Genomic DNA, 26,454 nt, shown 5'->3' with positions numbered 1-26,454 from the left:
TAATGTTTACTGCGACACAACTCTGGTCAAGAGGATGCAAAGATGCTCTCTTGCATCCAAACCCTGTGACTCATTGCAGGGCCTGGAGCTGCGGGGTTCAAATCTCCCTCCTCTCCCAAGCCCCGCCCACCCGCTCGCTCGGCTCCTCCCCGATTCGGCGCCGCCGGCGGCCCGGGCAGAGGCCCCGCCCCCTCTCGCCGCAGTCGTCCAATGGCCGCGATACACGGCGGGGTGAAAGCCGCGGAGCTTTAGGTGCCCTCTTGGCGCCTGACCAGAGTCCTGAGGAATGCGGTTCCTCTTGAACAGTCACTTCCCCGAGTTGCCCCTGCGATATGCGCGGTGACGCTCTCCCCCAGGTTCGCTCCGAAGGGTCGGCCGAGACTCCCGAGTCCCGTCGCTGCCCGTCCTAGGAGCCCTGGGTCTTCACTGGACGAGCCTCTCGCCCCGCGGCATTCTGGGAGTGGTAGTTTTCTTCCGCCCGGTTCCTTCCAGGTCGACCGGCGTGGCCGAGCCCGCGGAGGACTACCATTCCCAGACGCCCGCGCGAGGTGCCGGCCACGTGACCAGCAAGGACACGGGGCTGGGAGCCGGGGGCCGGGCCGGGGCTCCGCAGCCGCCTGTGACACCCGGGAGCCGGCGGGCCGCCTGGGCCCCTGGAGAGCCCGCCATGGTGCGCGCGGGCGCCGTGGGGACGCACCTCCCGGCGTCCGGCTTGGACATCTTCGGGGACCTGAGGAAGATGAACAAGCGGCAGGTGAGGGAGGCCCGCGCGCCCCGGGGCGGGGGGTGGGGGGGCGCGACCCCGGCGTGCCCGCGGGGAGTCGGGGCTCCCGCAAGGACAGCGCCTGGACACCGGCGCCCGCAGGCTCCCCGCCGCGCTGTCCGAGGCCCGGGGCTCAAATGCACGCACGCCCACCTGTGGGCAGGTGTGTGCGCTGGCCGGAGCGCGGGAGGGGCGGGGACCGGGATCCAGGCCCCGACGTCAGGTGTGCTGGAGGGAGCGAGGCCGGGGGGAGCCCTCGGCCGTGAGTGGCCGCTGTCCGTGCACGCGAGGCTGCGGGGCGGCCCCGCAGGAGGCAGGCGAGCTCCCGGGGCTCCCGAGGCCTGCCCCCCCCCCCCCCCCCCTCGCGGACGCGCGGCCGGAGCGCCGGCGAGCAGAACGGACTCCGTGCCCTGGACGGTGTAGACGGATTCGGTGTTCCAGAGGGGACCCCTTGGGTTCTGGCTTCGGGCTGCACCTTGACCCTAGGAAGCGGCGAGCGCGCAGGTGTGCGCACCTGGGGTTGATTTCTTGCGCTTCTGTGACCTCAGAGGAAGACTCCGCCCCGCGCTGCCCTCGGTGGGCTCCTTGGCCAGCCTCGCGGACTTTCTTCGGTGCAAGGGAGGAGCGAGTAGGGACTGGAAAGGAAGGCCTCTCAGCCAGGAAACATGCGGTTGCTTAAGCTTCTAGAAAGAGAATTTAGGGGGCCTGGAGGGCACAGTAGATCCTAATGGGTCCTAATACTTTTCTTTTATTGATGCAAAGAGTAAATCACGCTAAGAAGAATGGAAGCATCCTATTAGTGATTTTGATTGTCTTTGAAAATGCTGTAGGGGCTCCAGATGGCTCAGTGGGTTGAGTGTCGGCTCAGGGTGGAGCCCCCAGATGGAGCCCTGCACGGGGATCCCCGCTGGACGTGGAGCCTGCCTGAGATTCTTGCTCTCCCTCTTCCTCTGCTTCTCCCTCCAAAGGGAGGGAGAACAACAACAAAGAAAAGCGCTTAAAAAGGAAATGGTATCCATTCTCGTGATTTTGACACATCCCGTCATGGTTGCCACGACACCGTGGGGTGGGATGATGCCCATGGCATAGCGCTACTTATTCCTGTAGGCATAGGGGTTTGGTTGGGTTCGGTTTTCCAAATGGGATTTCATCTTCGTGCTGTCGTGTGGGAGAGTCTGGTGACTTGGATTTCAAGCCCCCACGTCTAAGCTGTGGCTTAGGATCTGGTGGTTTCCAGGTACACGTAGTGGATGAGAAACTCTCAGGAGCTTCTGTGATTAAGAGGAGTTGTGGCAGTGATTATTACCAGCTCGAAGAACCGACAGCGAATTCCCTGAGCGCTGATACTGCTCCCAAGAAAATCCTCCAGAAAATAGAGCTTTTATTTAAAACCCTAGGCTTAATTGGCCGGGTTTTTAAAATGTCTCTAAAATGGGTACTGATTATTGGTGGTTGTAATTGCAGACTATCAGGGAAGGCCTTCTGGTGAATATATCAATTCCTAAACTAGTTTGGAAGATCTGTGTATTCCCACTCTCAGTGATAAGGCCTTCAGTAGCTGTTGCATTGTCTATGTTTTGCTAGTTTTCTAATTAAAATGCAGAAGCTCGAATCTGCTGCCTCCTGGTCCTTTTTTTTTTCTTTCTTCTAAGCGTTGTCCTCTTGTTTCTTTTTATTTTTTCCCTCCAAAATAGCAGCCTCTGACACCTTGTCAGGCATGCATGCTCCACCAATCTTGGAAGTGGAACCTCCTTTCTCTGCTGTCCCAGCTTGCTATGAAGTAAGGCACGAGAGCACACGCAAAACAAGGACTCTTTGTTTCTGCAGCGAGGAAGAGAGGAAGGAAGAAATGCAGCTACTGGCGTTTCTGCTGCTTTGTCAGCCAGAATATTTGGTCTGAAATGTTTGCTTGAAACTCTCAGACATTGGCTGTTTCAGCTTTGGTTGACAAAGCCCCGAGTGTGGGTTTCCTTCTGAACTTCACTGGGGCTATGAATGGCGGAGTGTAGAAAGTTGGTAGGTGAAGATGAACAAACAAAAGGCACCAGTGAAATGTGGCGGTGTTTTTTTTTTTCACATTCCAGTCAGTTTGTCAATAATAGTTCAACCAAAATTGTGTTTCTAGATTCTAGGTGTTTAATACTAGACTTGGATTAGTAGGTTCTGTAAAGGTAGGGCGTTGCAGTTGATCTGCGGTTTTGCAGTTAGCTCAACTGTTAGGTTTTTGTATAACAGGTCATTTCTTTAGCAAATAGATGTTTTGCTCAGAGGAACTTTTTTTTTTTTTTTTTTTTTTTTAGGAATTGATCTTACTTCCCCTTGATGAATTTTTCAAGCATAGAAAGTCATGCTGGAAAAAATATTGTCCGTACTAGGTCTTTGTTGCATAAATGGCAAGGTTTTATACTCTGCTTTTATCAGGGTGGAGTCCGATGGTTTGAAAACCTGTCTAAAAATGACACTTTCTGTTTAAAAATGTGGTTTGGGGCTTTCCCAGTCAGATCTGTAATTCATGATGAAACAACATTTGCTTATCAGGGCCTTCAAGTCGGGCAGAGCAGCTGGAGAAGTTTTCGGAAGTGAGCTACGGTGAACAACTTCTGCTTTATGCTGATGCGCCTTGCAAGGCGGATTTTAATTTGGAAGCAAAAGTTTAACGTGTTACAGTCCAGCACTTTTAACAGTGATCTGCCTGGCATTCCAGTTTCCTTCTTTGCTCTTCCGGGGATTTAGGGATTTAGTGATAGTTTCATAATTTGCTATTGACACAGCAAAGAGTTTTTTTTAAAAAATGGTGTATAACTTAATTTTGAATTATGTTTAACTTTTTCTTCTCAATTATTACATCAGAATATCTTCACGGTTGTGTTAATTCATTTTTACATCTGTATTTTCAGTTGTTTCCTCCAAAACTACCTGGAATTAGAATTACATAATTTCACAGACATGTAGTAGGAGCAATCTGAGCTCTGCTTTTCCTACCTTACTGCCACGTCAGACCATGTGTTCCAGTTTTGTCACCCTCTTCAAAGTAATTATCTTAATGGCCATATAATATTCTGTCAAATTCCTTTAAACATTTACTTTCCCCAGACTTTGGAATTATTCCATGCTCATGACAGAAATTTTAAAGAGTGGGGAATAGTTTATAGAAGATTCAGTCATTTGTATTTCCACCCTCCCGAGATGGCCTCTGTTCGCCTTTGAGGGCAATTCCTTGTGTTTGTTTTACAGACTGTTTTGCAGTTTGCAGAGATTCTGCTGCAGCCTACACTTTTGTTTTAAATAGTGCAGTGAATTGCCATTATTTTACTCAGTCATTTCTCTGTTGTTGCTCCCTTATTTCCTTTTCTCCATTACTAGAAATAGGACCGTGAGGCATATCTTTGGGCCCTAAATCCCTATCTGCCTTTATTGTAGACTGAATTGCTAAAGTAGGATTACTGGGCAGAAAGTAACCTCGTGATACTAGTGCCAGATTGCTCTCAGAATGACTGTGTCCACTTGCCTTCTCACCACAATGTACCCTGGACCAGCGCTGAGTATTAGCATAAAAAAAAAAAAATACCCCAAACTTGAAATTTGCTAGGCATAAAAAAGGAGAGGGGAGAGAGGGAGGCAGGATTTGTTTTGAACACTCTGTTTATTCACTGCTTGTATTTCTTCTTTGGAAAATTAATAGTTTTAAGCTTTTACCTCTTTTGTTGTCGTCGTTGTTGTTGGGATTTTAGTGTTTTTCTTACTATTAGTTTATTTGTGCTCACCATGTATTAAAGATGTTTATTTTCTCACGATTTATTCAACAAATTGAGAACTTACTTTTTGTCAGACTTGTGTTGGACATTGGAGGTACAGCTGTGAACAAGGCCAACATGGCCTTTGCCTTTGTGGAACTTACAGTCTAAGGTAAAAGATACATTTAAAATGATGTGTATAATTATGATAGTGATGGGTGGCATAAAGAAGTACAGGGTGTTGTGAGAATGTGTAACAAGAGGCCATGGGCTGGTCTACAGCAGAAAGTAGCAAACTCCAGCCCTCCATCTGTGTTTGTTTAGAGACAGAGGGGGCTGGTGGAGTGGGGTTAGGTGGAGGAGCAGAAGGGAGGGAGAGTCTTAAGCAAGTTCCATGCCCAGCTTTGAACCCAATGTGGGACTCATTCTCATCAGAGATCGTGACCTGAGCCGAAATCAAGAGTCAGGTGCTTAACTGACCAAGCCACTCTGGTGCCCCCCACCATCTATTTTCATAAAGTTTTAGTGAAACAGCCATATTCATTCTTTTCTATATCGTCTTTAGTTGCTTTCTCGCTACACTGGCAATGTTGAGTGATTTCAACAGAGACTATATATGGCTTGTAAAATACGTATTATCTAGCCCTTTACAGAAGAAGTTTGCTGACACCTAGTCTAGTGGGTCAGGGAGGGCTTCCCTGGGGAACTCATGTTAAAAGCAGGATTTAAGATGAGTGTCAGTATGCTAAGGAGTCTAGGGAGAGAGGCTCGGCAGAGGAAGGAGCCAAGCAGAGGAAGGAGCCAAGCGCAGCTCCTGGAGGGGATAGGAGCACGTGCTCTCTGAAGCATTGACAGATACGAGTGGACCTGGAGTGCAGTGAGCTTCACCTGCTGAAGCTAGGGAGTAGGGGGTGGACCAGACAGAGCCTTAGAGACCATATTCACCCTCGGAGTAGTGGGATGCAACTGAAGGGATGCAGTCGAAGGGCAGTGGAAGCAGGGCATAGAGATGATCAGGTGGCTAGAGGTGCATTTGCAAACGAGTGTAAGAGTGTAACTTGGAGAGTGCGTTGGAAGAGATGTATACGGACATCAGGAGACTGGTTAGCAGGCTCTTGCAGTTGCCCAGTGGGTTCTGTTGGTGAGAATAGTGCCAGTGGGGAGAGAATAGGACAGATTGCAGAAATGTTTAGAAGGTACAATGTATAGAATGAATGGGGGGAGTGGGTAGGACAAGAGCCCTGGCGTTAGGTGAGCGCATATGGCGAAGAACAGGTGTGCCTGGGCAGGTAGAGGGGAATCATTGAATTAGAGACGTGGGGGTTGGGCAGTTTCAATTCCAGGTATGTTTGAGAGTGGTTGGTTCGGGTGGAGGGAGAAGGACTTTGGAGAGGAGGATGTCTAGGAATTAAGACACCAGAGCGCTGGACAGGATGTCCACGTGGCTCTTCGGATCACCTAGGACAGAGGTTGTGAGGAGGAAGGTTGAGGCAGGTACTAGAGTGAAGAGCTCTCCTGGAAGACACTAAGTGCAGAGGCCAAGGAACTTACATTCCAAGTAGTAGTAGGCACAGTGACTTTCATCCCTAAAGCCCCTTGGAAAACGGTAGACGTCTGGCCCGACAATCCAGCGAAGCCCGACAGGGTGGGCAGGTGTTGCTGTCTTCCATGTAGTCACCAGGGGTTGGGTGTGTCAGCAGTGTCAGCAGGACAAGCTCTGCGAATCTTAACTCTGGTGTGAGGTGGGGTGAGGTCAGCTTAGAACTAGATACTATCTTGTGTAGCTTTCTGCCTATGTTCGTTCGTTCGTTTTGTTTTTGTTTTTGTTTTTAAGATTTTACTTATTTATTCATGAGCGACACAGAGAGAGAGGGAGAGAGAGGCAGAGGGAGAAGCAGGCTCCATGCAGGGAGCCTGACATGGGACTCAATCCCGGGTCTCCAGGATCAGGCCCTGAGCTGAAGGTGGCGGTAAACTGCTAAGCCACCCGGGCTGCCCTCTGCCTATGTTCTTAATCAGACATTGTTTACTTTTTAAAGACATTTATTGAAAATTTAAACATCCAGATGTTTACAGTTTTTGTTCATTCTGAAATGTAATTTCAGATGTACAACAACCTCATTGCTAAGAACTATAGGGCTTGGAAGCCTCATTTGGGGCCTCTTTGGCCAGGGGGCTAAGGAGCTAAACCATACTGCCCACCCCAGGCTCTCAGGTCAGATGTGTGCTCCCTACACTGGAGCGGGAGGTCCTCAGGGTAGAACTTGAATAACAGGGCTCTTCAGGGTTGAGGGTTCTGGGAAATCCCAGAGAGGTTAAGTACAGTCTCATCGGGTAGGTCCCATGGATTGCTCTGGGGTTTTTCTATCAGTGCTCACTGAAAGAGAGACAGTATATGGAAGGCGCATTCCATTGGCAAAAGTTGAAATACTACCTGAGTTTGTAGTCTGTGTGAATTAGTTTAATGTCCAAAAATCACAACTTTACTTTTTTCTTTTTTTAAACAAGCTTATCTCCGGCTTAGGGTTAGTGAATATTCTTCTACTGGTTTTCACTTTGGGTTTGGCCTTTTTCGTTCCAGCTCTATTACCAGGTTTTAAACTTTGCCATGATCGTGTCTTCTGCGCTTATGATCTGGAAAGGCTTGATCGTCCTCACCGGCAGTGAGAGCCCGATCGTGGTGGTGCTCAGGTAGGTCTGCAGGCTGTCACGCTGCTGCTCCAACACAGAGGAGCAGTGTTGGCCTCAGTGAAAGCCTGCGTAACAACCAAGACTCAGTATTTTCATTGGATAGAGCGTTAGAATTGTCTTTGTTGATACCATTTTCTTTTCTTTCTGGCCTTTGTTGAAAAAGCTTATCTTTTTCAACACACATTTTAGAGCTTTTATCACGTTGATGCTAATGTTCCAGGGCAATATATTTGCTTTTGTATTTTAATGCTTTAATCCACCTAGAATAACAGTCCTATGTGATTACTTGTGTACAAGTTGATTTTTAAACATAAGTAATTTAAAACTGTTACTTGAGGGCAGCCTGGGCGGCTCAGCAGTTTAGCTCCGCCTTCAGCCCAGGGCGTGATCCTGGAGTCCCGGATCGAGTCCCACGTCGGGCTCCCTGCATGGAGCCTGCTTCTCCCTCTGCCTGTGTCTGCCTCTCTCTCTCTCTCTATGTTCTCATGAATAAATAAATTAAAAAAATATTTTATTTATCCATTCATGAGAGAGAGAGAGAGACAGAGAGATTGAGGCAGAGACACAGGCAGAGGGAGAAGCAGGCTCCATGCAGGGAGCCTGACATGGGACTCGATCCCGGGACTCCAGGATCAGGCCCTGGGCTGAAGGCAATGCTAAACTGCTGAGCCACCCGAGCTGCCCCTGAGCCACACACAGGCTGCCCAATAAAATCTTTAAAAAACAAAACAAAACAAAAAACCTGTTACTTGGTTTTCTTTGTACCAGACACAGGGGAGTGTATCTCCCTCGTGCTTAGCAGAGTGTGCTGTAGTTTTTCAAGCTGCTTCTGCAACACTGCTGTTGGTGGCTATTCTCTTCTTGAGGCTATTATTCTTATAAAGCACAGACTGTTAATTCTTGAAAAGTTAATACTTTAATTGACTTCACATAGCCATCAAGTCATACAAGGCAGGAAATGTAATCAATTTGAAAATCAAGCACCATGCCTGGGAGCCCTTTGGTGCCACACGCTGATCTCTGTCCAGTATGTCCTAGACCAGCCTTACGGTGGGTGGGAATGGACCCCATGTGTTTTATAGGGTGGGGAGCGGTAGGCTATAGCAGTGACTGTGGCCAAGGCCAGCACGCAGGGTCGGTGGCTCACAAACCAGCACCCTTTCTCTCCACTGGGCCCTGCTATCACATCATGGGGCTTCAGCCTTGGCCTGACTTCACCAGGTTGCCCTTGTGTGGCTGGCCAAGGGGCCTATTCTAGAGGGACACTGCTTTCCTAAATTTAGGAGCCTTAGGATAGCATATGGGTTTCTTTTTTTTTTTTTTTTTTTTAAATTTTTTTTTAAAATTTTTATTTATTTATGATAGTCACAGAGAGAGAGAGAGAGGCAGAGACACAGGCAGAGGGAGAAGCAGGCTCCATGCACCGGGAGCCTGACGTGGGATTCGATCCCGGGTCTCCAGGATCGCGCCCTGGGCCAAAGGCAGGCGCTAAACCACTGCGCCACCCAGGGATCCCAGCATATGGGTTTCTGATTCACTGCTGTTCACACTATGCTTTAGGAATGCCCTGGGGTCCAGTGGCTAGGTTAGGAGGGAGAAGGGGATCAAGTGTGTGGATTCTAGACACCTCAGCCTTGTTTCAGTTATGACAGCTCCATTTTTATGTATTGTATATGGATATGCATTCTGATAGATTTCATTCGAAGGAAGGATTTTAAGGCTTTTTTTTTTTTTTTTCATTAGAAATTTAAAAATTTCTGGGGCACCTGAGTGGCTCAGTTGGTTAAGCATCTGCCTTCAGCTCAGGTCATGATCTCAGGGTCTTGGGATGGAGCCCTGCACTGGGCTCCCTGCTCAGAGGGGAGTTTGCTTCTTCCTCCCCCTCTGTCCCTCACACTGCTTGTGCTCTTTCTCTCAAATAAATAAATAAATAAAATCTTAAAAAAAAAAAAGATTAAGACCCATAATTTAGGTGGGCCCTCTCACTAACAGATAAAGAACCTGAGGCCCACGAAGGCCAAGCCACTTACATGTCTTACAGTTACTTTTGGCAGAGCCAAAACTAGACCCCAGACATTCTGATTTTCCTTAAATCACACCAACACACTTGTACACAGAAATCGTTGTAACATTCCAGTCTGTAGGACTTTTTTTTTTTTTTTTTTTTTTTAAAGATCCTTTATAGTTCTAAAGCAGTTTGGCTTGTCAGCATAAACTGTTGACATCATGAGAGATGCATGGCCTTGGGGAATACTGACCTTTGGGGAACCCCTGGCCCATGAGGAAAGCAAGTGTAAGTTGATAGTAGAGAAAAATTTAAAGAAGTGCTCTCCCCATGGGACACAATAGTGACCCTTTTTTAAAAAAAATTATTCATGAGAGACACAAAGAGACAGAGACATAGGCAGAGGGAGAAGCAGGCTCCCTTTGGGGAGTCCGATGCAGGACTCGATCCCAGGACCCCAGGATCACGACCTGAGCCAAAGGCAGAAGCTCAACCACTGAACCTCCCAGGCGCCCCACAATAGTGACTTGATGATAAACTACTCTTCTGCCTCTGAGACTTGCCCAGGAGGTTTTTCTGGCTGTAGTTCTTAATTGTTTGCTCTTCTTTTTCCCTTGTAGTCATTTATATTTCTAGCCTTCTCTATGTTTCTTATTCAGATTTCCTAATTTTGAATGCTAGATCTATTATAATACCCAGTGTCACTGGTTTCACTTTTAATAAACACATCAGCAGGTACTTAGCAACCGGCCAGTGATTCTCCTTGCTGGTCTGCATGTGCCGATGAGTTTAAGGTGTTCCCAGCCAAGAGGGACACGAAGGCCAAATTCTTGAGCTGCTCCTGTGAGAAACCCACATTTTCCTTTGAAGCACTGCATCTCACCAGTCTGGTTCTTCCTCCCAACATCTTGCCCTCAACAAACTCGCCCGTTTTTTGATCGTATGGCCCCTATGTTGCAGTCTTCTTCGGTCTTATTCATTTTGTCATGCATTAAGACAAAGCATGAGCATATGGAAAATGCATTCTGATTTGATAATTTCAACTTCTACTAGATTACAATTTACTTTGAATCCACTGAAGGTTTTTGGCTTGGGTTTAAACCAGTACCACGTAGGATTATTTATTGACCTCCAAATCAGAAGTAGTCAACAATGGTTAAAATTGGGCTTTCTGTAAAATATGGTTTAAAGGATGATGCTGCAGTAGTCCAAAGACTTGGGTTCAAATTTTGTCCCAATCTTCAGCTTGGTTTTCAGATAGATCACTCTCTTAAAGCATTCATTTGTTTGCTTCTCTTCTTTAAGCGGGAATGCCCACATCCTAGGTGCTGAGGACGAGCCATGAAACGCAAGAATTGCCCTAGAGTATCAACCAGCCTTCAGAGTCTGCACTTCTGAATGAAGACAGTAATGTATTTGTAGATGTAGGATCTTTTTTTGAGGCTAAAAATTGGCAGCTTTTCCTTTAAAGAGTTCACATTATACTTCGTTCTCTTTCTACCTAATAGAAGGTACAGAGGGGCCTGCTACTATCCTTTTCATACTTATTCTAAAAAGAAATCATTTCCTTTCTCACTTAATGTCATCATCATGAGCAGTCAGAAGGGAACCACTGTGGCTTGTCTGATAGCTCCCTGATCTACCTGACGATTGATGGCAGTTGAGATTTTCACTGATATGTTTATTATTCTTCATGAGTTGTAAAGTTCCCCTGTGAACCCAGGCTAATTGGATGTGATTTTGTGTTTCTTCCCAGTGGCAGTATGGAGCCCGCCTTTCACAGGGGCGACCTTTTGTTCCTGACAAACTTCCGGGAAGACCCTATTAGAGCTGGCGAAATCGTGGTCTTTAAAGTCGAAGGACGAGACATTCCAATAGTTCACAGAGTGATCAAAGTTCATGAAAAGTAAGGTGGCTTTACTTCTTTTTGTAAATTTTGGTAGCCAGTTTTATTCATTCATTCATTCATTCATTCATTCCATTAGCACTGATTGTTATCTAACTTTTTTTTTTCCATTTTTCTTCCTCAAGTTTTTATTTAAATTCTGTCTAGTTACCATACAGCATAATATTAGTTTCAGGTGTGGAATGTAGTGATTCAATTTGAGTAGCCAGTTTTCATGGTCGATTAGAAAGTAGCAGACACTCCAGATTATGCTCCTCGTCTTGCCATTTACTAACTAGGTGACTTTGGACCTGCTACTTTACCCGGTCTGCAAGACAGGGATGGTAACATTATCATTTCCCACTGTGACTCATGGGGCGATTATGAGAACTGAGCAGACAGGTGTTTTGTTGAGGCACTTGGTAACTTGAGTTGCTGTACACCATAAGGTGGAATGTATGAGAGCGTGATGGTTATTTGAAGGCATCTCAGAGAAAATCCAGTCCCATTGCAGCTGAGGGTCATGATGATATGAGGACTGTTTTCTGAAATGTAGGAAGCAGCTCCTGTTTCTCTGTGTCACTTTGTACCCAGTGGCACTGACAGCAGTAGCCTTATCCCTGAGGATAAGGCCCATCCCATGGTTTAGCCATGTCCTGCTTTTGTTCACCACCCTCCCAACCCCCACCACAAATGGTCTTCCTTTCCTTTAAATGCCAGTGGTGGCTTCTGAAGACACTTTTTGGGAACTAGAACCAATTACTTCTGTCTCAAATGTATTAAGTTCCCAGGAGAGAGTACAGTCACACGGTTAATGAAAATGGTACATGCTCTACACTTGGTTATTCATTTACCTCTCGCAGCTTTTAACATGCTTGACTTATGGAATTAAACTGAGATGTGTGTATATTTGTATTTTTAAAATAGGGCAGCCCCGGTGGCTCAGCGGTTTAGTGCCGCCTTCAGCCCAGGGCACAATCCTGGAGACCCAGGATCGAGTCCTATGTCGGGCTCCCTGCATGGAGCCTGCTTCTCCCTCTGCCTGTGTCTCTGCCTCTCTCTCTCACTGTATCCCTCATGAATAAATAAAATCTTTAAAAAATAAAAATAAAAGAACACTTCTCATTTCACTTTGTTTTGGCGTAAACATTGGAATGACCCTGTTTCAGTTTGTGTCCAGCTTGTGGTACTGCACCATGGGATGTGATGTCCACTTGTTGACTTACTGATAAAGAAATAGGCATGGTCATAATGTGACAGCTGACTTAAAAATTCTACAGATGAGAAATTATTCAAAGTTAAAGAAATAGTGATTTTCTGTAATTTGCATGAGTTGTGGGAGTGACTGGTTGGGGTTTTAGCTTCTTGATTTCCTTTATAACCGCAGCTGCAAATCAGCCTGCTCCTATTGGCGTACTTTCAAATCTTTGTGGGCTTTTAATATTTTATCTAATTACAGTAGTGCATTTTTTTCATTTGTCTTATTGAAAGAAGACCCTCTTTATAGCTCCATAATGCTATAATGTTGTGTTTCTAGTGTCAAGGCTATGCAAGCACCGGCTTAGAATGTTTAAAATTAATCCCATGTGTCTCTTTAACACACTGGTTTTATGCCATTTGTGATTCCTGTTTCTTTGCAAACCAGATTTTATACCACTTTGCTCAGGGCTGAAGGAAATAATGCATTAACATTCTACATTTGGCAAGGAAAAGTAAGTTTGAGGGGGGGAAAGGGCCCATCTGCATTTGAATTAGCTTGTGCTCAAATCTGTGTGATCTGGGACCAAGTTCATGTCTAGAGTGAAGGAGAATATAATCCGTGTTCACAAGTTGGTCTTAGAGGACTAAGAGAGTGAAAACAGTTGCTGGAAGCTAATCATTCCCTTGCTGGTGCCCTCGCGCTTTGCCATGCTTTTTGGTTGTCAGGGTAACTTGAGCATTTTAGATTTTGAGTCTGCAAAATCACCAGTGGGTTAGACTAGTGTGTTAGTTTGGATGGTTATCTACCAAGAAAGATCAAGTCCTTGTCGAATGCTCGTCTAAATGCACGTATCTGACTGTGACATGGTGGGTAAACTAATTGTTTTCTAATGATGCTGTGCAGAAAATCATTTTTGAAAGGACATTATTTTGCTTTCTAGAGATAATGGAGACATCAAATTTCTGACTAAAGGAGACAATAATGAAGTTGACGACAGAGGCTTGTACAAAGAAGGCCAGAACTGGCTTGAGAAGAAGGATGTGGTGGGAAGAGCCAGAGGGTGAGCATTAACTCTGAAGTTATATAAAAGAGTCAGAAACCAGAAAAATAGAAACAAAGAAACTAGGGGCACCTGGGTGGCTCAGTTGGTTAGGAGTCCGGCTCTTTGTTTCAGCTCTGGTCATGACCTCAGGGTCACGAGATTTAGCCCTGTGTGGGTCCCTCTGTGGGGTCCTGTGCTGAGTGTGGAGCCTGCTCGGGGTTCTCTCTCTGCCCTTTCCTCCCTCTCTGTCTCTCTCAATCTCTCTCTTCCTCCCTCAAAAAAGAAAGAAAGAAATAAACTCAATGTATAAGATAATAGAGTCATTGATTACAAATTTCATGTGTCAGGAGAGTTGTACATAGTCCCATTTGTACTGTGTACTACATTTACTGTGTAAATACCACTTTCCTGAGACCTAAAATCTAAAACTGAATGCAAGTATATTATCGATATCATTGGCTTAATTCTATATTTGAAAGAAATCATTACCTAGAGATTAGTCATTGTGGTTTTAAATAGCAATTGCAAGAAATCCTCCTAGAGATAACCACTGTTTAAAACTTAAGTGAATATTCAAGACATTCCCTGTGCCTGTACAGATGTGTGTGCATATATAACTTTACATAGTAGAGTTTTATTTTATTTTTTCACCCAGTAAGAAGTTGGAAATCAATTCCTGTGTCAAATGTACATCCATATATTTTTAAACAGTTATGTACTGTTGCACTGAGAACCTTAAAATTATAACCTAGCCAATCCTCTTTTGGTGTTATTTCCTGTTTTTTTTACCACCAGAAACAGTTATGTGATAATTTTTTTTTTTTTTTTTTAAGATTTTAGAGGTGGAGACACAGGTAGAGGGAGGAACAGGCTCCCTGCAGGGAGCCCGATGTGGGGCTCGATCCCAGGACCCAGGGATCATCACCTGAGTCAAAGGTGTATGCTCAACCATTGAGCCACCCAGCTGTCCCTGTGATAAATCTTTTAATATTCATCTTTGCATAATTGTTCCAGCAATGAGTTCTGCTTCTGATTGACACAGCAGAACGTATATCCTCTTATTAAAAAAACAAAAAGGGCAATTCTTCCCCTTTCTTGGTGACCCTTTCTTATGTTTAACCCTTGTTAGAAGTGTCTTTTTTTTTATCTTCTCTAAATCCCACGAGCTGTTTAAGGCTGGGGAACCTGGTTACCACTTTCTAAGACTTAACTTCATCAATCAGATTGTGGTTTTGAGCCCTCTCTTTGCTCCTTTTCTCCATCTGCTCACCTTCAAACTCTATGTTATCGCATCTCCACTTGGTTATCTGTGGGGAGATGAGAGAGACTTCCAGCTGGTCTATTTTTAGACGTCTTGGGGACAGACTTTGTATAAAGGAGAGGTTGGAGCTGCTGATTTACATAGGACTGGAGGGTATGGGGTGCCCTACCCGGTTTCCCGTTAGTGAGGTGACACTTGGGTCCACTGATTGCACCTTGACATGAATTTTGTCAGCAGAATCATTGGCTCGCTTAGCCCCCAATGTCTACGATCATAATCAGGTGCAGGTATAAATGTGGGATTCACATCTGTGTTCACTGCCCCAAAAGTGTGTTTGTTACATCTGAAAAGCCCTGTGAAATGTAAATGATGATGGTTCTTCCAGTTACAAACTAATTCTCCATGTACTTTGAAAGCTCTAACAGCCGTCTTTATAGAGGCTGTCTGGATGGGACTTCTCCACTAAAAGAATTAAAAACTAGCTTGATGACAGTTGTCAATTCCATTTGTACAAGTGGCTCAACTAATTATTTTAATTCTGTTATGGTGAATACAGCGAGGGAAGATGAGCAGCATCACTAGTTGAAATCATGTGCCTGCTTAAAAATCGTCCTGCTGTTAGTTGTGATGCTTTTGATTAATAAAGCCTTTTGAGACAGGGGTGAATGTCAGCTGTATAGCCCCAATCATTGCTACTCCCAAGGAAGATTTGTGTCACCAGGTTGATAGAGAGTATTTTTAAATGTTACTATCATCATACTATAAACAATTTTTATATTTCTGGCTTTTCATCCCAAAATTTAGGTTTTTACCATATGTTGGTATGGTTACCATAATAATGAACGACTATCCAAAATTCAAGGTAGGAATATATGTGTATGTCTGAATTAAAAATACATGTGTGTGTGTGTGTGTGTATATCTTGGAGCTTTGGCACATGCAATTGTAAAGATGCAGTCTGTTTAAAATGTTTTGCGGGTTTTTTTTTCTGGAGAGTATTTGTATTTAACCACAAATTAACATAACTAAATTATTGACAACTAAGTTAGTTATATAAAAGAGCTACTTCCATCTTTTGTGTTCATAATGTATTCTAAAATGGCACCTCTTTATTACTTTTTATCATGGAAACCTTTACACATCCAAAAAAAAAGTAGTACAATAAACCCAGTAATGAGGATCTCTGAACCTTAATAAAAATGGTATTTATATTTTTGAAAAACCACTTGAAAAACAGTAGAAAACCTACGCAAGAAGGAGCAATGAATTAGCTGTGTTTGTTGGGTGCTTGATCCTTAGTCAATATATCTGGGGGGCATCGAATAGCTAGTTTGGAGAACCAGGCAGGCAGGGGGGAAGAGGGCATCTTTTGATTCTGTCCTTAGTCTAGTACTGAGCAGACTTCATCTGAATACATTTATAGACCAAACTTATTTGTAGAGCTCACAGTAATTTCCCACTGTGTTTTCTTTACAGTATGCTCTTTTGGCTGTAATGGGTGCATATGTGTTACTAAAACGTGAATCCTAAAAAGAGAAGAAGTTCCTGAGACCAGATTGAAATGAATTCTGTTGAAAAAGAAGAAACCTAATATATTTGAAATGTTCCACTTTCTGTATAAAAGGAGACAATGTGGAGACATTTTTGTCTTGTCCAAATAAATGATTCATCAGTAAAGATTGTTTTCTTTTGTGGGCTCGATTCGAACCTGCGCAATCTGTGTGCCGCTCATGGTTGTCATTCCAAACCAAGCACAGGGGTCTGGGCCACTTCCAGAATCAGGCAGGTCACTTCTGGACCTGCCAGTGGGGACGATGCATGGTCCCCCACGATGTAGTTGTAATGTCTGAATTTCAAAAATAAAATTCTTTGCATAGCATAGTAGCATTTCTGGGAGGAAATGAACAAGCCCTTAAAAGGAAATGATTTCTTATTTATTACAGTATAATCTGATAAGTTAATAAAGCCTAAAACCCTTTTAAAAGGAAAGATGTAGGGACACCTGGGTAGCTCAGCATTTTGAGTGTCTGCCTTTGGGGCTCAGGGCATGATCCTGGGGTCCTAGGATCGAATGCTGCATCAGGCTCCCTACGGAGAGCCTCCTTCTCCCTCTGCCTGTGTCTCTGCCTCTCTCTCTGTGTCTCTTATGAAGAAATAAATAAAATCTTTAAAAATAAAAAAATAAAAGGGAAGATGTAATCTGCTTTGTGTTAGGGGTGGGATCTTGAGATGGTTGGATAAATTATTTGAAAAGTGCTTCATAAATTAGGAAAATAGTGTGCATCATCCTTTGAAAACTTACAAAAAGTATGGAAGAGTGAAAGGGGCTTTCTGTAGTTTTTCAGGGACCCCCACTGTGTGTGTGACACACGTAGGATGTATAGTCCTGCGCAGAAAGTAGTTCTCATGAAACTATTGGACGTGCTTCTATGCCAGCCACTGCCTTAGGTGCTGAGGCTGTGAAGCCCTAGCGTGGATGGAGTTTGCAGTGTCGGGGAGGTACACACTGTTTTCAGGAGTGACAGTTGCTCTGAAGTAAAATTAGGGTAAGCTGATAAGAGGGCAAAAGAGAATTACTGCTTTTCACGTAGAGGCCAGCAAAGACCTCTCAGAGGACGCTGAGCAGAGTTAAGAAATAAGGCAGGTAAATCGTGGGGGAGAGCATTCCTGGCAAGTGCGGGGAGGCAGGTGCCCAGAGAAGGGAATGATGTTCTCAAGCTTTAGTGAGCACGCAGAGCACCTGGCTAAGGACAGACTCTGACTCAGGAGGGCTGGGCTGGGGCCGGAGCCTCTGCGTTCCCAACTACCTCCCGGGAATGGCCATGCTGCTGGGTGGAGCCTGGACCACGCTGTGTAGCAGTGTTAGAGGAGTAGAAAGGAGGCCGATGATGTTTTCAAATGCACTCTTCAGTTTTATAGAAATGTTCTCTTTTCACCCAACAATGTGATGTTGACATCCTTTTGGTGAGAACGTATGAATCTCCATCATTCTTCGCAGTCTGTCCAAATCTGGTGGAAGAGCTTAGGATCCCTAAAAGCCACTTACCACCTCTCGGCCTTGAGCAAGCTCAGTTCTCTCACATCAGATGGAGGATGACACCTGCACGTACCTCCCTGGCCGTCCCCAGGAACAGGTAGCGAACTCTCTGAGTGCTCTTAGCGTGGGTACTTGACGTGTGTGCTGTATGTGCTCAGTCACCATTACCCATTGTTAGGGAAGTTTCCCTTTTCAGAGTGAATCTGTGCCTCGCCGCACACCTGCACAGCTCCTGGTCTGGGAGGGAGCAGCAGGCGTGATCCACGGGTGGGGGGCAACTTGCCCTGTAAACCTTTGTCTCTGCCAAAATAGGTTGTGGCTGCAACAATGGCCCTCCTCCGGTCGAAATCAGCAAGGGGAAAGGGAACAAAAAAAATCTAGAATACACTTTTTAAAAACATTATTCTCTTGTGCCCTTTAATAAACTCCTTTCTTAAGAAAAAGAAGCTTTTTATTCCCTTCACTAAAAATGGAATATAAAAATGTTGGGTCAAAGCTTTATTATTTTATCATCTTCCTGGGGTCCTGTGGTTGGTTAATAGAAACTTTAAAGAAGTCTTAATGGGGCTGAGCTTAATTCTTTCTGCGTGCCTGCCATCCTGAAATAAACCTCGCACGGCTCAGCCATCTGATGGTGGCTACTTAGCAAGCTCGAGCTCTTTGGGCCTGTTCGATGCTGTTGGTGCTTATGCGGTGGAAGCGATGTGAGTTGATGCTAGATGGAAGCTCCTTCTTCTGGGGGTCTCGGCTGCAGCCTCACTGTCGGGAACGCATCCACAAGCACCGGGCCCGCATCCAAGCAGACGCGTGGGCCCGGCAACATCCCAACAGCTTATGCTGGCGTCTTTAGGAAGCACCTCTTGCTGGGAGCTTTCGGGTGCTCCGTGACACACATTTCTGAGGAGTTGGGCAACTGTTTTTCCACTTAACCACAACTTAGAAGCCTCAACATTGGAAAGCGGCTGGTGGACGCTGGCCAAACGAGAAGACGACGCGTAAGGAGCAAGGACGTCAGGGTACCCCCCGGTGTAGAGACAGACAGCCCACATTTCAGCTCACCGAGGCCTCACGGTGTTCCAAGAGGACTTAGAAAGTTAAGTGGTGTTTGCTCTACTGTGTTTAAATCAATACAAGTTTCCATCAAAAACGGGGAAGTTTCCAGTATGGGAGTAAGCTTCAGTTTTTTTTAAGTTAGCAGTAGAATCACTGGCTTCCCAGCACATGGGCCCTAGTCGGGCTCTTTCTCCTTTGACAGTGAGTGTCTTACACACACACACACACACACACACACTCACACACATGCTCACACTGCAGCAACCAGCTCGTCGGCTTCAAACTGCTCTATGGATGTGTTGGGCCCGCCAGTGTCCCCAGCAAGGCATTGCTGTGACGTGGGGGAAGCCTGACCATTTTAGGTGAGCCAGGTACGAGGATCTCCAGATGAGGGGGAGCAAGCTGGGCACCCACACTCTAAAAACCCCCTAGGCGACAGGTCCGCCCTTGGGGCTGAGAACCACTGAGAAACATCTGCCCAAGTTAGTTGGGAGAAAATGCGATGAGGGTGCTTGATCGTTCACATTTCCCTCCATGAAGACATCTTCAGATGGCAGGATAGGAAAAGCCCAGAAGCACAGCGTATCCATGGGCTGCCTTCCCACCACCATTTTCCAGTGATGCTAACGCCCCCATCAGGGGTCCTCGGTTTCCACTCCAGCACCTCTTCTTAGGAAGCAGCCTCTGTCCCTGGGGCAGTGGACAGTCAGGCGAGTCTGACCCCGAAATTCTAGGCAGAGATCCAGCCACCACACTCTTTGGGTTCAGCAAGTTCCCTCGGTTTCCAGTAAGAGGTGTGGGTTGGGGTGAGGCAGGGCACAGTGACGGGAGGGATTTGCAGTTCACACGGAGGTTGAAGCCCTGCTGCCACTTATGAGATCTGTAGTCTGAAACTAACTCAGCCTCAGTTTCTTTATTTCCAGAACTAATGCCAAGGTGGGGCCAGAGTTTATTAGATGCTCATTTTGATCAAATAGAACTTTACCCTTTCTTTCTCAAGATCACTGGAGTTTAAATACTGAGAATTGACCGATTGATTGCCTCTCAATCATCTTGAACCTTCTTTGCTGTCATCTTTGGGCATGGATTCTCTATTTTCACTGAATTTCCCATTTGCATCCCTACGTTGTTGCAAACGTATCCTATGACAGGGACATCATCCCTCGGGGGCTCAGCTTTTAGCCACATGAAGCTTCAGGATGATATGAGGGGAGCAGAAAGCCCCTGTAAGCTTGATCTTGCCTCTGTGCCCATTCCATGCGGTTCTGCACCAGTGTGGGCCTGAGACACTTCCTCCCATGCTCTCTGGGGCGCAGCTTTGCTTGGGGTTCCTCTGGGCTTCCCTCCGTCATCACCCAGGGCCACCCACCATAAGCTCTTGTCAGGTTCCGTGCTTTTCCAACAGTGTTTAGCTTTCACCAAATGGCAGGAATTTCTTTGAATGCACTTTATTTTTTAGAGCAGTTCTAGGTTCACAGCAAAATTGAGTGGAAAGTACAGAGCGTTCCCATATATTCCCCGTTCACCCAAACACAGAACCTCCCTGCCATCCACATCTGCAGCACAGTAGTAGTTAGTGTATTTTTTTAGGATGGGTGAACCTGTTAAGACATCATTACCACCTGTGTCCATCCACATCAGGGTCTGCTCTTGGCCGTGTACATTCCACGAGCTTTGACAAGTGTGTGATGGCAGGTACGCAACTCTATGATGTCACACAGAATAGTTTACTGCCACGAATCCCCTGCGCTCTGCATCTTCATCTTTCCCTCCTCCAACCCCTGGCAACCACTAACCTTTTTATTGCTTCCATAATTTTGCCATTTCCAGGATGTCATGTGGTTGGACTCACACAGTACACGTGGCCTTTCTGGATTGGTTTCTTTCACTTAATTATTTGCTTTTAAGTGTCCTCCATATCGTTTTATGTCTGTTTTTATTTTTATCACAGAATAATATTATTTCATTGTATGGATGTGCCACACAGTGTATTTATCCCTTCACCCACCAAAGGATAGCTTGGTTGCCTCCATGTTGTGGCAATGAGTCAAGTTGTCATAAACATCCACATAGAGGTTTTGTGTGGATGTAAGTTTTCAGGTCTGGGTAAATACCAAGGAGCATGACTGCTGGATCTTACAATAAGAGTATGTGGAGGGCAGCCTGCGGGGCTCAGCAGTTTAGCGCCGCCTTCAGCCCAGGACGTGATCCTGGAGACCCGGGATCGAGTCCCACGTCAGGCTCCCTGCATGGAGCCTGCTTCTCCCTCTGCCTGTGTCTCTGCCTCTCTCTCTGTGTGTGTCTCTCATGGATAAATAAATAAAAATCCTTAAAAAAAGTATGTTGAATTTTGTAAGAAACTGCTGAACTGTCTGTCTTGCAAAGTAGCTGTAGAGTTTTGCATTCTCACCAGCAATGTATGAACGTTCCCATTGTTCACATCCTCACTAAGATTTCATATTGTCAGTGTTCCAGATTTGGGCCATTCTAATGAGTGTGTAGTCGTATCTCATTGTTGCTTTGCTTTGCATTCCCCTGATGACATATGACATGGGACACCTTTCCTATGCTTATTTCCCATCTGTCTATCTTCTCTAGTGAGGAGTCTGTAAAGGTTTTGGTCCATTTTTAAATCAGGTTGTTTGGGTTTTTCCTTGTTGAATTTTAAAAGTTCTCTGTATCTTTTGGGTAACAACAGTCTTTTATCACATGTGCCTTTTGCAAACATTTTCGCCCAGTCTGTGGCTTGTCTTCTCTTGACATTTTTTTTGCTGTGCAGAAGTTTTCTATTTTAATGCACTCCAGTTTGTCAAGTATGTGTTTCATAGATGATGCCTTCGGTGTTGTATCTAAAAAAGACATTGCCATACCCCAAATCAGCTAGATTTTTCTCCTGTTATCCTCTAGGTATCTAACAGTTTTATATTTTACATTTAGATCTATGAGCCATTTTGATTAATTTTTATAGAGGAAGTGAGGTCTGTGTCTAGATTCATCTGTTTCCATGTGGACGTCTAGTCATTCCAGCACCATTTGTTTTGAAAAGACTCCATTTGCTCCATCGTATTGTTTTTGCTCATTTGTCAAGGATCAATTGACTGTATTTAGATGGTCTATTTCTGGGCTCTCTACCCTGTTCCATTGATCCATTTGTCCATTCTTTCACTAATGCCACACAGTCCTAAATACTCTAGTTTTATAATAAGTCTTGAAGTCAGTGTCCATTCTCCAACTTTGTTCTCTTCAATACCGAGTGGGCATTCTGGGTCTTTTTTTTGCCTCTCCCTATAAAGTTTAGAATCAATTTGTCAATGTCCATACTGCAGGATTTCTCCTAGGTATTTTTATTTGGAAGAAAAACCTCACACAGTCTTCCAATGCTGTATTCCTTTGTAAGTTCCATTCCTCAGACCCTACTATGAAGAATTCCTCTCCTCTTTAAGATCTCAAGTTGATATTTATCTACCATCCCTGATTCATGCATTGGTATAGAAATATCCAAACCTCTTCTTCCCCTGAGAGTCACTGGGAGCTTCCTTTGTTATTTTTCTGCTTTGCTGTGACATGTCTAATATCCTCCACAGCATCTGGTTTATCTGCTGTGGCTATGTATATATTCCCCCTCCCTTTTGGTTATCAATTTCAAGAGCTCTTGATTAGATCAGTGGATTTAAAGGCAGATAGATTGACTCTGGCTTCTCACTAAGGAAAAAAACGCATCATAACAGAATCAGGCTGCCATTTGGAGCTCCTACCTGGTAGCACTGGGAGCATTCGACTGGAGCTCAAGAGTGGATGAGAGACCCAAAGGGAGCCTGGTGACTCACTCTCAAAGTTAATAAATCATCCTTCAAATGGGATAATCTCATCCCTGTGAGTGCAAAGCTAAGCTTCATGGTCCTACTTCATGCATTGTACATAGGCCAGATGCCTTTTCAAGTCAACATGGAAACCAAAAATGGAAAATAGCACTAAAAGACCATTTTTCATGTTTTTATGCTTGCAATGTTATATTTTCTACTTTCCTTTTTTTTTTTTTTTTTTTTGAGTCAGGGAGAGGCAGAGACAGAAAGAGAGGGGGGAGAGAATCCTAAATAGGCTCCACCCTCAGCACAGAGCCTGATGCAGGGCTCGATCTCACAACTTTGAGATCATGACCTGAACTAAAACTAAGAGTCGGATGCTTAGCTGACTGTGCCACCAAGGCGCCCCTCTACTTTGCAATTTTGTTTTTAAAGATTTTATGTATTTATTTGTCAGAGGGAAATAAAGAGAGACAGGGAGAACAAGCAGGGAGAGCAGCAGGCAGAGGCAGAGGGAGAAGCAGATTCCCTGCTGAGCAGGGAACCCGACATGGGGCTCCATCCCAAAACCCCAGGATCTTGACCTGAGTCAAAGGCAGAGGCTCAACCAACTGAGCCACCCAGGGCCCCTACTTTCCAACTACTGATAGAAAGTGAATGAACAACTGTGAAGCATTTTAAAGCCAAGCAAAGACCCGTAAAAGAGCTTCTTTCCATGTATGTAGAAAGTTGGTGTTTTCCAAGCATTTGCTTGTGGCTTGCCTTTGGCCCATCAAGAGTAAGGTTGGCTGCTACCTTAAAGGTCATCATAAGTAGTCCTGGCTATTCAGAAATGAAGTGGAATAAACTGCGGTTTTGGATTCTATTTTCAAAGAATCTCTTCAATCTATTGCTTCATAGATGACCAGTCTGACCATATCCTTCCCGTGGATGGTCTCTCTTAGACATGTCTACACTTCCTCCCAGATGAGAGCCCGGAGGTGGAAAATTTAGACAAGAGGGCCTTCCCTAGGCCTATGGAATCACATTCGCTTCGATTCAACAACGGGGATTGCTACGCGGTGCTCTTTACCAAGTTTCTACCCACAATTTCTCCTTCGGTGGGTGTAGCCTCCTTGGCTGCAGCCACCCCCTCCACACACACTCTACGAATGCACTTGAAGTAATTTTTGATGGATTGGCCAAGGATAAAGTTGTGATCCAAATTGGTGAAAGAAATAACAAATTTGTATCATTCCAGCAACTGCTAGGAACTCACAAAATGAGAATCCCAGTGGGGACTCTGACAGGTAAGATGTAAAATGGAGATTAAGGGATTTAAGCGGAAATTTGAAAAACAAACAGTTTCAGATAAAAAAAAAGATAAGAAACTGTGCAGGAGTGGAGCTCCAGACAGCCACCTGTAATTCTTCTCAGCTCCAGACTGGGCCTCCCCGGGGACACGGCAGGGAGAGCCACCCTGTCCTCCCTTCCCCAGGGCTCTGATGGGTTTTCCTGTTAGAAATGCCTCTCACTGTGCAACTTTCAGCACGGCCTCATGCTTCTCGGACCCAAGTCCACGGGGCCTCCATTGCGCTGGGGAGCACTTTTCTCCCTTGTCTCTTGCCATTTCCAGCTTTTGCCAAGTGGGGAGGGAATTAGGGAGAGGGGGAGGGGAGATCCCAGTGGTGGGAAGGGAGCAGCTGGGGTAGGCCTAGGGGTTTTCTAACTTAAATTTCTATATTTCACGTTCTAAATTTCTCATCATCAGGGGTTTCCAGTCCTGAGAATTTCCTGGGCACTTTGAACAATCCGAGTTTCTGGGCTCCCACCCACACATTCGAAAGAGGGTCTTTGCAGGTGGGACCAGGTGTTGCATTCGGCGATGCGCCCAGGTGACTGTGATGGGCGGCCAGGGCTGCTGCTCATGGACTTGAGAGCAGCTTTCTCACCTCTGTGTGGGACAAGGGTGTCCGCTAAGCAGGTCAGAAATTCCTCTTCCAGAGGATAGTTCCAGGGCAACAGAGCCCTGCACCCCAACCCTCTCAGGATTTCTGGAACCTGACCTACCCACCTGGCTTTACCATGGGCCAAATGCATTTCCTGGAGAGCTGCTGCTTCTCTCACCTCCTCCTTAGGTGCTATGACCAAGTCCCTCTCTCCCACAGCAGTACAGTATCTAAGAAGGGGGCAGGGGGTGTATACGAAGAAATTAGGGAAGGGACATCAGTTGGCACTTTGCTCCCTACCCACATAGGTGGCCCCAAGTCAGCGCTCTCAAACCTTGATTGTGCATAGAAATCTCCTGGAGGTCTTGTCAGAATGTGGATTCTGACTCTGGAGGCCCAGGGTGGGGTCTGAGATTCTGCATTCCTAACACATTTCCAGGTGCTACTGCTGGTGCCCGTCAGTGGGCCCACTTGGAAGAGCAAGACCATAGGATGCTACTTCCTTCCACTCCCTCCTTGGAAATGTTTGGGGTTTAAATTTGGATCCCTTGTGTTATGTGGCTTCCTAGGTGAGGGTAGAAGCAGGACTCGATCCCAGGACCCTGGGATTACGCTGAACTGCTGAGCCACCCAGGCGTCCCAAGGCCGCAGTCTTGATGCTACACTGAGACTAGAGCCCTGGTGAGAAGGTGTGTCCTCTCGTAGCCAGGTAGCTGAGCCGTGAGGCTTACCCACAGAAAACCCACCATGACCTCACAGCAGCAAGGGAGGATAGTCCCTCCCCTGTCTGTGCCCTCTGTGGCTGCCTGGGTAGGGCTACCACCTGTGCTCACATTGACCTGCTAGTACCGCAATCACTTATTATGACCTGTCCTTCCCCCAAGGGCCTGGTCCTACACTGTTTTCTTTGCGCTCCAGGGGAGATGGTAGGAAGCAAGGTACATAAAAGTCTTGAGCTGAGAGTGGGTACTCAATAAATACATTTGTTGAGTGAATGTGAAGAAAGTAAATTGCATGAATATTCCCCTCCATATCTCCACAGCACTGGCATCAGGACACAGAGGTGCCATTGAACAGGAAATATTAAGCAGGGGCCCCCTGTTGCTCAGCTATCTCCATAATAGCTACCACTAAGGGGGTTTCTCTGACGCCATTTTTTCCCCCAAACACTGGCTTTCTTAGCTGTGAGTTCTCAGTCTCTTCCGGAAGTCTGTCCCCAGAAGAAGAATTAGACAGGGCCTCAGTCACCTGCCAAGGAAGGCTGAGGGGATTTGCATCTCTAATCACAAGGAAATAAATACTGACAGCCCCAATTAAAGCAGAAATATTAAGAATGACACTGAGACTGCTGGACCGGGAGAAAAATGGAACATTAATAAAAAGTATTGGAGGCCAAAGTATAGCAATAAATTGCAGATTATGAAATCATATTTGAAGGCTGCTCGAAACTCAGTTAACTTTGTCCCTTGGAATTTGTAAAAGTGTATTAGGCTTCAATTGGCTGTTTGATAATTCTTTGATTATGATAGGTCAACACATAATATATATGGTAGGGGAGCTGGCACTACAGTCAAATATGCTGTAATATGTTCGTTTTCTCTGGTCTCCACTCAAAACTAGCAACCTACTTGGAGACTGTGTGGGTTGGTCAAAGAGGCACACTCGCATGTGGTATATGTTGCCTCCGAAATCCAAAGAGGCCAATCAAACACGGTGCTTCCTTTTTCCTAGTAGATGGTGCAAGGAGCAGTGATTTATCTTTCACCATAGGGGGAAAAGCCTGATGGGCCCCAGACCACTGAACCCCCAGGATCATCAATTAAGTGGTGGACACCTGAATTATGTGAGATTTATTCTCATCCCTCTCAAGTACACGTGGCTTTAGTAAGGGCATCTAGAGGAACTGCCTCCTTCTTGCTCATCAGATTCAATCAGCATGTCAGCTGACGTCGTGTGAACTGTCAAAGTGACCAAGCTCTGTCTGGACCATATTATGGCAGAGAGCAGGAGAATGGACAAAGGCCTGAGGCAAGAATGTCAGGGTGTGCTGT

The 26,454-nt window shown here is 45.6% G+C and overlaps 1 protein-coding gene across 1 annotated transcript; it reads left to right on the top strand.

The window, feature by feature from the left end:
• Positions 1-559: 559 nt before the first annotated feature.
• On the top strand, positions 560-16,264 carry SEC11C (SEC11 homolog C, signal peptidase complex subunit). The gene is made up of 6 exons (NM_001003312.2): positions 560-754; positions 7,079-7,188; positions 10,950-11,099; positions 13,220-13,339; positions 15,387-15,444; positions 16,059-16,264. The coding sequence occupies exons 1-6, from the start codon at positions 668-670 to the stop codon at positions 16,110-16,112; spliced, it is 579 nt and encodes a 192-aa protein (NP_001003312.1). The 5' UTR covers positions 560-667; the 3' UTR covers positions 16,113-16,264.
• Positions 16,265-26,454: the final 10,190 nt, after the last annotated feature.

Source organism: Canis lupus, chromosome 1 (genome assembly GCF_011100685.1).
Source record: "Canis lupus familiaris isolate Mischka breed German Shepherd chromosome 1, alternate assembly UU_Cfam_GSD_1.0, whole genome shotgun sequence".
In the NCBI taxonomy this organism is placed as follows: domain Eukaryota; kingdom Metazoa; phylum Chordata; class Mammalia; order Carnivora; family Canidae; genus Canis; species Canis lupus.
The sequence above is the reverse complement of the archived record's forward strand: the minus strand, read 5'-3'. Positions and strand labels throughout refer to the sequence as shown.